Source organism: Myotis myotis, unplaced genomic scaffold (assembly GCF_014108235.1).
Source record: "Myotis myotis isolate mMyoMyo1 unplaced genomic scaffold, mMyoMyo1.p scaffold_m19_p_28, whole genome shotgun sequence".
NCBI lineage: Eukaryota > Metazoa > Chordata > Mammalia > Chiroptera > Vespertilionidae > Myotis > Myotis myotis.
In genome coordinates this window covers 1,103,064-1,113,657 of record NW_023416333.1, presented here as the reverse complement: position 1 = coordinate 1,113,657, position 10,594 = coordinate 1,103,064, and the positions used below count along the sequence as shown (strand labels likewise).

The window sequence follows — 10,594 nt, the reverse complement described above, 5'->3', positions numbered from 1 at the left end:
GTTTCTTTTTTTTCTTTTTTTTAAAATATATTTTATTGATTTTTTACAGAGAGGAAGGGAGAGAGACAGAGAGTTAGAAACATCGATGAGAGAGAATCATCGATCAGCTGCCTCCTGCACATCTCCCACCGGGGATATGCCCGCAACCCAGGTACATGCCCTTGACCGGAATCGAACCTGGGACCTCTCAGTCCGCAGGCCGACGCTCCATCCACTGAGCCAAACCGGTTTCGGCTAATGTTTCTTTTTTAAAAAAATATTTTTATTTATTTCAGAGAGGAAAGGAGAGGGAAATAGAAACATCAGTGACGTAGGAGAATCATTGATCGGCTGCCTCCTGCACACCCCCTACTGGGGACTGAGCCCAGAACCCGGGCATGTGCCTTGACTAGGAATGCAACCATGACCTCCTGGTTCATAGGTCGATGCTCAACCACTGAGTCACACCAGTCAGGCTCCCATCCATGTTTATATCTCTTTATCCCTCACTCTTCCTCTCTCTCTAAAAATCAATTAAAAAAACAAACATATTGGAAAAAAAGAAAAGAATGAAGCTACACTGGCCCAACAACACCTTGACTTTACAGGAACATGTGGTATCTGTCCCTTATGGAGGAAATTTTAAGCTCCACACTTTAGCCAAAGCCACTGGCACTGGGAACCCCAATCCTCTGAGATTCCCCTAAGTGCAGGGTCCTGGTTCGTTGGTGGTTTAAGCTGAAACCTGCTGGTGTCCTGTGAGCCCTGGGGCTGTTCAGTCTCAATGCCACCTGTGCAGAACTGAAATTGGATGTGGTTGTTCCTGTCACCGGTCAGTTCTCGGGTACCTGGGCTGCTGCCAGTGGCCTAGTTGTTTAGTGTGCCACTTGGAAAACTGGCAGATTAAGGGCACCCCACTTTGGGGCTGTGAACTGTGGAAACTGATTGCAGTTCTGTAATAACTGTCTGGGTCACTCATTTAGATGCCCATGGTAAGGGCCTGCTCTTGGAGAGTCTGCCCAGAATCAAGGTGCTGATTACACCTGTTTCTGATGCAGAGGCTCCCTCAGCATGGCACACCTGTGACCTTTTTGTTCAGCTTTATTGTGATATAACTGACAAGTGAAATTTTAAGATATGTAAAGTGCACCCTTAGCTATGAAGAACCGTAGTCTCAGTAAGCTGGTGGGTTGGAGTGTGATCCTGCGGATATGGAGGTCAAGGATTGAATTATGCAAGCCCTCCCCTCCTTTATTGGGAGTTTCCTAACTAGACTGGGTAGAGGGTTTTTTTTTTCTTTTAATATATATATATTAAAATTTGCTTTTAATATATACATATTAAAATATATTTTTATTGATTTCAGAGAGGAAGGGAGAGGGAGAGAGAGATGGAAACACCAATGATGAGAGAGAATGATTGATTGGCTGCCACACTGGGGATGGAGTCCTCAGCCCAGGCATGTGCCCTTGAGAGGAATCGAACCCTGGACCCTTTAGTCTGCAGGCATTCGCTCTATCCATGGAGCCAAACCAGCTATGGCTGGGCAGAGGTTTTTTGGAAAAGTTGCTCTAGCTCTTCAGACCTGTCCAGGAGCCCTACTCAAGATTGCCCTTCAAGCCAGCACCGGTTTGGCTCAGTGGATAGAGCGTCGGCCTGCGGACTGAAGGGTCTCGGGTTCGATTCCGGTCAAGGGCATGTACCTTGGTTGCAGGCACATCCCCAGTGGGGAGTGTGCAGGAGGCAGCTGATTGATGTTTCTCTCTCATCGATGTTTCTAACTCTCTATTCCTCTCCCTTCCTCTCTGTAAAAAATCAATAAAATATATATTTTAAAAATATATTAAAAAAAAAAAGATTGCCCTTCAAGTGTCAGAATAAAGGGGAAGGAGTACCCCAGGCCTCCCCTTCCCCATCTCCCAACTCTCTCAGTGAGCGTGGTCCTAAAAGTGCAGGCTAGTGGCAGGGGTGGGGGTGGGGGGGGGTAGGGGGCGGGTGGTGGTGGTGTCCTCGCTCCCAGTTTGTGAAAGGAGACAGGCTCAAAGGCACAGTCACAGCTGAAGCTCCAGGGCTGGGAATTTTGAAAAGACAGAGAGAAGGAGGCGGGATTATTTGGCTCTGGGGCTTGAGTTGAGAAAGGGAAGGCGGGGCAGGGGAGAGACATTTATGTCAAGATCTTAGAATTGAATAGGGAAAGCTCTCTAAGTAGGAGGTACGGGTTGGGCAAGGCTTGTTGGCATGAAAAAGCACGAGGGGGGGGGGCAATGGGGCGATAATGACACATATGTAATACCTTAATCAATAAAGAAAAATAAATAAAATGAATTTATAAAAATAAAGCTGATGTGTTTGCTGCTCAGACGGTCCTACGTTTCCAGGAGCGCCCAAGTGCAGCAAGAGGGGAGGCAGATGTGCCTAGAGAGGGTTCAGGAATCGGATGCAAGGGTCCCCAGGGGCTTGATTTTTGTTTTTGTTTTTTAAATATATTTTTATTGATTTCAGAGAGGAAGGAAGAGGGAAAGAGATAGAAACATTAATGAGGAGAGAGAAACACTGATCAGCTGCCTTCTGCACGTCCCCTACTGGGGACCGAACCCACAACCTGGGCATGTGCCCATGACGGGAATTGAACCCGGGACCCTTCAGTCTTCAGGCCGAGGCTTTATCCTCTGAGCCAAATCAGCTAGGGCTGGGGCTTGATTTTTAATCCAGACACTAAGGCAAGTCGCCATCCTTCTCTGGGCCTCGGCATAACAAAGGCATAAATCAAAAACTCACATTCTCCTCCTGTGACACAAAGACGGGCGGGTTGTCCGCCCGCGAGCCTGCGAAGCAGCGACCTCACAAGCCAAAACCTGCAGACGGTCTCAGTTCCCCACATGATGTCATGCATTCCTAGTGACGCAGGCGCAGAAGCTTTCTGCAGGACCCGCAGAAGGGCAGCCTGCGACTCCTCCCAATCCTGCCCCTCATTGGCTAGAAACAACTGCTCGTCTCGGCCGTTGCTAGTAGCGACGTAGGCGGGTACAGTGTTGGTCGCTGAGATACCACGCACTTCCGCTTTCTACCCTCCGGCTCTGGCAGGCCTTCGACCAATAGAAAATCGGAGGTGGGCGGGGACTTCGTTCGTCCGGACCAAAGAAACTCGGGCTCGGCCCAGCGTGGGGCGGGCAGTGACCGAAGGGCAGCCCCTGTGAAGTGGCTCGTGCGCCCCCACACTCGCCTTTCCTCCTCCTCCCGCCTCTGCCCCTCCCAGCCCGGGTTCAGCACGGCGCTGGGCGCAGTCTGACAGGAACGGGACGGAACCAAGATGGCGGCGGCCGACGGCGACGACTCTCTCTACCCCATCGCGGTGCTCATAGACGAGCTCCGCAATGAGGATGTTCAGGTCCGGAGGCCACGGGAGACTTGGGGGAGGCGGGATGAGGGGCCAGGGGCCACGGGCGACCCTCGCGGAGAAGGCTCGGTGTTCGCAGGGAGTGGCGGAAGGGGGAGGCGGCCAATCAGCGTCCAGCTCTTATCTGTCCGGGTGCCCGGAACCGATGAGACAGCGCCGGGGATTGGGGGTGGGCCCCGCGGAGGGCGGGAGCGAGGGCCGCCCTGGAGGGTCCCGGGCCTGCCCCAGTGCGCGCGGCTGCCGGGGGCCGAGGCGGCGGCGGCGGCGGCGGTCCGCCAGGGGGTCGGCCGGGTTGGGGTTGGGGTTGGGGGAGGGCTCGGGGCTCGGCGGCGGCTGCTGCGTGACCCCCCGGGGGTTTGGGTCCGAGTGCGGGGGGGCGGCGGCCACCTGATTGTTCCGACCCGGGTACGTTTTTCTCCGTTTGGGTTTCGGCGACTGGGCCTCCGCGCTGTGGGTGGGGTCAGCTCCCCAAATCGGGACTGAGAGGTGAAGGCTGTCGTCCCAATGTCTCCCCGCTTTGCCGGTTCTGTTTTTTTTGTTTGTTTTTGTTGATTTGAGAGTCAGCTAGCGAAGTTACCCCACCTCCAAGGGGGGAAACTTGCCCAATTTAGGAACGAATGAAAGAGGTGGAATCCCGCCCGGCTCCTGGGACCCTCCCGTTGTCCGGGGCGCGGACAGTTTACTAAACGGGCTGACAGTTGTGGTGAGTGGGACCGGGAGGCATTGAGAGGAGTCCACGGTTTGCCCCCCCCACCCCCAATATCCACCTCCCACCCGCCGCGTGACCTTGGGCAGGTGACTTCCCTGCTCGGGGCGACTCTGCTTTCCATAAAAGTGTAGGCAAATAATCATAAATAATAGTCCCGGCCTCTTTAGGGGAGTGGCGAGGGACTGAACGAGTGACTACAACTGTAATAGCCCCGGCCGTGTGGCTCAGTGGATAGAGCGTCCGCCTGCGGACTGAAGGGTCCCAGGTTCGATTCCGGTCAAGGGCATGTACTTGGTTGCGGGCACATCCCCAGTGGGAGGTGTGTAGGAGGCAGCTGATCAGTATTTCTCTCTCATTGATATTTCTCTCTCCCTTCTTCTCTGTAAAAAATCAATATATATATATATATATATATATATATATATATATATATATATATATATATGACTGTAATAGAACGGTGTCTGGTCTCTTGTAAAGAGCCCAATAAATGGTAGCTCTAATGATGGGGAGTCAGGGCGGAAGCAGTCCCGTCTGCCCTCGGGGCCTCAGTTTCCCTGTTTATGAAACCCCAGCCGCTGGGGTTCTGGAATGACACAGGCCGTGGTGGTGCCGCCAGCCGGCTCTTCCTCTTGCTCATTGGCACTGAGCCCTGGTTTGCTCTACTCTCCCGTGGAGCTAATTATCTAGCTCAGCGGTTCTCAACCTGTGGGTCGCGACCCCTTTGGCGGTCGAACGACCCTTTCACAGGGGTCGCCTAGGACCATCCTGCATATCAGATATTTGCATGACGATTCATCACAGTAGCAACATGACAGTTATGAAGTAGCAATGAAAATAATTTTATGGTTGGGTCACAACATGAGGAACTGTATTTAAAGGGCCAGAAGGTTGAGAACCACTGATTCTAGCTCATAGGGCCACTGTATGAATGAACTCCTTTGTTCACGGGACACCTGCCACATGTCAGGTACAGTGCTGAGGATGTAGTGGTGACATCAGTTGTTACACAAGAGACAGCGGTGAGACAGCGGAATACATGAATAACGCACGTGCGATGTGATGGGAAGGAGACAGTAGGATGTTGTGATAGTGACTGTAGTTTGGGGGTGGGGGGAGCTCTACTCTTGGGAGGGCACTGTTCTAGGCACAGGGAACCAGACAGACTCTTGGCCTCTCAGAGCTGACCTTGTAGTGAGGGGAAACAGACATGAACAACAGGATCAATTAGTACAATGTGCCCTGTGTTAGATGGGGATAAGTGCTAAGGAGGAAAATGAAGAGGCATTGGGAGTGCAGTTTTTAAGAGTGATCAAGAAAGGCCTTGCTGCCCTGGCCGGTTTGGCTCAGTGGATAGAGCGTCCGCCTGCGGACTGGAGGTTCCCGGGTTCAATTCCGGTCGGGAGCATGTACCTTGGTTGCGGGCACATCCCCAGTGGGGGGTGTGCAGGAGGCAGCTGATCAGTGTTTCTCTCTCATCAATGTTTCTAACTGTCTCTCTCCCTTCCTCTCTGTAAAGAATCAATAAAATATATTAAAAAAAAAAAGAAGGGCCTTGCTGAGAAGGTGATGTTTGAGCAAAGACCTGAAGGAGGAGGCAAGGGAAGGGGCACAGTACACAGCAGGCGCGAAGTGGGCCCGCCAGGTGAGGCCCCTGTGAGGATGCAGACTTTAAGAGGGCACCCGAAGGACACCGCTCCCCGAGGAAGCTGGGGGAGAACCTGCCAGGAGGAAAGAGCAGGCAGGTAATGACAGTGGTTTTGCCCACCTGGGGCATTCGGTAAAGTCTGGAGACCTTTTGGAAGGTCATGACTGGGGGAGTGTTACTGGATTCTGGTGAATAGAGGTCAGGAAAGCTGCTAAGCCTCCTACAGGTCACAGGACAGCCCCCACAGCAAAGAATTATCTGCCCCAAATGTCCACAGTGGTGAGACTGAGAGCGCCCTGGTCCAGGAAACTCCTGAGGCAAATTGAGTGGCTTAAAAGGGCTCCACTGAATTATCTTAGAGTTCTGGGAGTCGGAATTCTGATGGGCCTCACTGGGCGCTCATGTAGGTGTTGGCGGGGCTGCTTCCTTTCTGGAGTCTGTAGGGGAGAATCCGTTTTCTTGCCTCTTCCACCTGCCAGAGGCTGCCTGCATTCTTTATTTATTCATTTATTTTTTATTGCTTTTATATAGAGAGGAAGGGAGAGGAAGAGAGAGAAAAACATCAGTGATGAGAGAGAAACATTGATTGGATGCCTCCTGTACCCCCCACTGGGGATCACGTTCGCAATCTGGGCATGTGCCTTGACTGGGAATCGAACCAGTGACCTCTTGGTTCATGGGTCGACGCTCAACCACTGAGCCACACCAGCCCGGCAACTGCCTGCATTCTTGGCTGTGGTCCCTTGCTCCATCCTTAAAGGAAAGTCTAGGCCTGGAGGTGATGCACGGGAGGCAGTTCCGTGGGAGGACGCAGACCGGGGTCTGGCCACGTTATGAGTTACTCAACCCTCCTGGGCCTTGATTTTCTTGTTAACTGGGAAAAAAGGGTAGAAGAGACACTAGGCCAGGTTATTGTGAGGATTAAATGATTTGTAAAGACACACAGTTGCTAGCTACTGTCTAAGACGGGTGGGCAAACTTTTTGACTCGAGGGCCACAAAGAGTTCTTAAACTGGACTGCAGGGCTGGAACAAAAGCATGGATGGAGTGTTTGTGTGAACTAATATAAATTCAAAGTAAACATCATTACATAAAAGGGTACGGTCTTTTTTTTTTTTTAGTTTTATTCATTTCAAATGGGCCGGATTCGGCCCGCGGGCCGTAGTTTGCCCATGGCTGGTCTAAGACCTTGCAATAGCATGCCGTGTCCACATCTTAGAAACAGGGCATGACAGGCTCCCACGCCTTTTTATAGAGTGCCTGGGCGCTCGGTGAAACAGAACTAGAATTAAGGCTGCCCTCTGAGAATTTAAACCAGAAAAGAAGTTGGTAAAATGCTGATGAGGAACATGGGTTCACGTTCCAGGCTCTGTCACAAATTCACTGGGTGACCTGCGTTCCCTCCCTGTGCCTCAGTTTCCTCGACTGTAAAATAAACACAGAGGTGGTATTAAGAGAGAACATGTGTAAAGTCCTGAACTTCATACAGAGCAAGCACTCTTTAAATGGTTAGGTTTCTTAGTGATACTAATAGCTACTCTATATCAGAAATGTTACAGAGAACCCAACCCATAGTCACTGAAACAAGTAAAGGTTCATTTTCCCTATTATTACTAACAAGGATATTACATAATTGGGTCAGAGTGTGCCCTTTTCACCTGCTTCCTGTGGTCACAAGCCTGCCGCAGCATCTGCTCTCAGTAGGTCCTTGCTAAAAGCAGGGGCCATTCTAGGGCAGAGGTGCTCCATGTCCTCCCTTCTCTCAAGGAGGAAAATCTTTCCTGGAAGCTCTTCGGCCGACTTGCTCTTAATGTCTCTGTCCAGAACTAGGTCATGTGCTGAGCTAGTTGGAATTAGGTTTGGCTGTAAGTAATAGGAAAACGCTAAATAACTGAGGCTTAAATGAGCTTGAAGTTTATTTCTGACTCATGATCAAAAAGTCTGGTGGCGCCTGACTGGCGTGGCTCAGTGGTGGAGCATGGACCTATGGACCAGGAGGTCACAGTTCGATTGCTGGTCAGGGCACATGCCCGGGTTGTGGGCTTGATCCCCAGTATGGGGCGTGCTGGAGGCAGCTGATTAATGACTTTCTCTCATCATTGATGTTTCTATCTCCCTCTCCCTTTCTCTGTGGGGAAAAAAAGTCTGGTGGCAAGCCAAGCTGAAATGGTACTCTGTGGTGTTAGGGTGTCAGGCTTGCATGTCCTCCATTCTGCCCTCCCCATCCCCAGGTTACCTCAAGGTCCCAAGATGACTGCTAAAACCCCAGCCGTCATAGCTCCATTCCAGACAGAAAGGAAGGGAAAAGGCTGTCACCCAGTCTCCCCATAAGGACACTCCCTAGAAGTCACACACGCCATTCCCACTTGGATTTCATTGGCCAGACGTTAATCTCATGGTAACATCCAGATGCAAAGGTGATTTGGAAATGTCTTTTCTTGGGGGTGGGGTGGGGTGGGGGTCATGTGCACAGCTGAAAAGCAAGGGTTAAGGAGCACCAGCATAGCCAGTGTAGGAGCTCTTAACCCGGGGCCCATCTGTATTTGGCAGGTCCGTGAATTTGGATGAGAAGAATAACATCTTTATTTTCACTAACCTCTAATTCAAATTTAACTTCTATTATGAACTCTAGTATTACAAGAGCATGTTGTAAGTAGCGTTAGCAAACCTGTGACTCTGTCCCCAGTGGAAATCATGACTGTTCCTAGCTCACTTCTAGTGTTTATGCTCACTTCTAGTTCAAAATTATAGTTGTCATTAGACCTACCAAAGGGGTCCATGGGAGCCCCCCCACCCCGCCCCGCACCCCTCTCCCTCCCTCGATTAAAAAAACACACCAGAAATACAGATTGTTGGTGGTTACTGGTTAAGAGCCAGCTGGCTAGGTTTCAGATCCCAGTTCTGCCACCTACGAGTGTGTGAGGTTTCTTAACCTCCCTGTGCCTTCCTTTTCTCTGACATAAAATGGGTGATCCTATATTTACCTCACAGTTGTTTTGAGGATCAAATGAGTTAAAACATTGGCACACCAGGAACGGTGTCTGGCACATACAAGTACCATGGAAATATTTGCTGTCTTTTTTTCTTTCTTTCTGTCTTTATTCTGTCACTATGGGAGAAGGGAAAAGAGACCTTGGTGGACAGCTAGCCAACTGCCACTCTTGCCCTTTTTGAAGCCCCAAATAAACCAGGATCCTGCCCTTATTGACCTACGTCTGGTGATAAGGTATTCCCAGTAGTATGTAACTTTGTACTCACAGTAACTTTCTGAGGGTAGGTATTATAATCCCATTTCACAGGTGAGAAAGTTGAGGCTCAAAAAGGTACAAAGTGTGGCCCCAGATCCTACAGCCAATATGCAAAGCAGCTTAGCCTTGAACACAGGCAGTGAGGCTCCAAAGCGTCACCCTGTGCTGCCTTTTGTAAGCGTTTAAGGTGCTGTCTTCGCTGAGAGAAGCAGCAGATGTTCTTCATGAAACCCAAGCCGGAATCTCCAAGGAGGGCAGTGGAAGGAAGGGGGCTCTGCACCATGGCAGGCACGGCCTGATTCTCACGGGCCCACCCGTTGGGCATCTTCCCTAAGTGACAGCATGATGTTGAGATTTTGAGTCAGGGCACCTGGCTTTTGGTCCTGGCTCTGCTGCTTTCCAGCAAGTGACAACTTCCCTGTGGATCAGAGGATTCTAGTAATAATACCTACCTCAGAGCAGAGTTGTAAGGATTGAGTATGTTAATTATCCAAGCCAAGTCCTTGATTGCTGTCAAGCACATAGTAAGCTTCTGGTAACTGTTAGCTGCTCCTGCTTGTTACTGGCCTTATGATATTCTCTGGTACTCCTCACTGTCCTCAGGGCTGCTGCTCGCCTGGGGTGGCCCTGGCTCATGTGTACGTTTCTCCATAGCCCAGCCGTCAGAAGAACCCAGAGACGCAGCTTGAAGGTGACAAAGGAAAGAAATAGGCAACTGGGTCACCGCTCCCCCTGACATTTTATTATGGAAGACTTCAAACATACAGAACACTGAAAGACTAGTGCAGGGGCCAGAAACTGCGGCCCGTAGGCCAGATCCAGCCCGCTGTCTACTTTTGCAAATAAACTTTTATTGGAACACAGTCATGCCCATTTGTTTACATGTCTGGTTCTGCGGCTGCTTTTGTGCTACAAGGACCTAGTCAGGTAGTTGGGGCAGAGACCCTGTGGCCCGCAAAGCTGAAAACACTTTCTGGCAATTTACAGAGAGAGCCTCTGACTTCTGAGCTAGTGTAGTGAGTGCCATATACTTAGCAGCCAGATTTGCTGTTAGTGTTCACTATGTTCAGGTTTTTAAAAAAAATCTCTTCATTTTATATTTTGGTTGAAAATAAGTTGCAGACCTTGTAATACCTAATTTCATCGAGGTCCTTTTACAGTCAGGAAGGTGAGTTTTTGGACCCCTCTCAAGACCAGGCAGTCCAAAAACCTAGTGACGACGTATCAAAAATGTGTATGTGTGGGGGGTGTTTCTGAGGGGAGGCCACCTTAGCATTTCATCATAGATTCTCCTCATTGTCTGTGATCCCAAAGGGATTTTTATTTTTAAAATAAATTTTTATTGATTTCAGAGAGGAAGGGAGAGGGAGAGAGAGAGAAATATCAATGATGAGAGAGAATCATTGATCGGCTGGGATTGAGCCCACAACCTAAGGCATATGCCCTGACCGGGAATTGAACCCATGACCTGGTTCATACATAGATCGATGCTCAATCACTGAGCCATGCCAGCCGGGCCCTACGGGCTTTTTAAACAGAACTTACTTGATGTGTCACTGGCACACCTCTCTGCAGTCGCGTTGGGCCCAGGAAAGGACAGGCTGAGGGAGCCC

The 10,594-nt window shown here is 50.3% G+C and overlaps 1 protein-coding gene across 1 annotated transcript in view; it reads left to right on the top strand.

Annotated features, from left to right (window-relative positions):
* Positions 1-3,161: 3,161 nt before the first annotated feature.
* The window catches only part of PPP2R1A (protein phosphatase 2 scaffold subunit Aalpha), a 29,521-nt gene continuing 22,088 nt past the window's right edge, over positions 3,162-10,594 (top strand). The window contains exon 1 of the mRNA XM_036296079.1: positions 3,162-3,367. Coding sequence (XP_036151972.1) covers positions 3,290-3,367 — 78 coding nt within the window. The 5' untranslated portion in view covers positions 3,162-3,289. The remainder of the gene's footprint in view (positions 3,368-10,594) is intronic.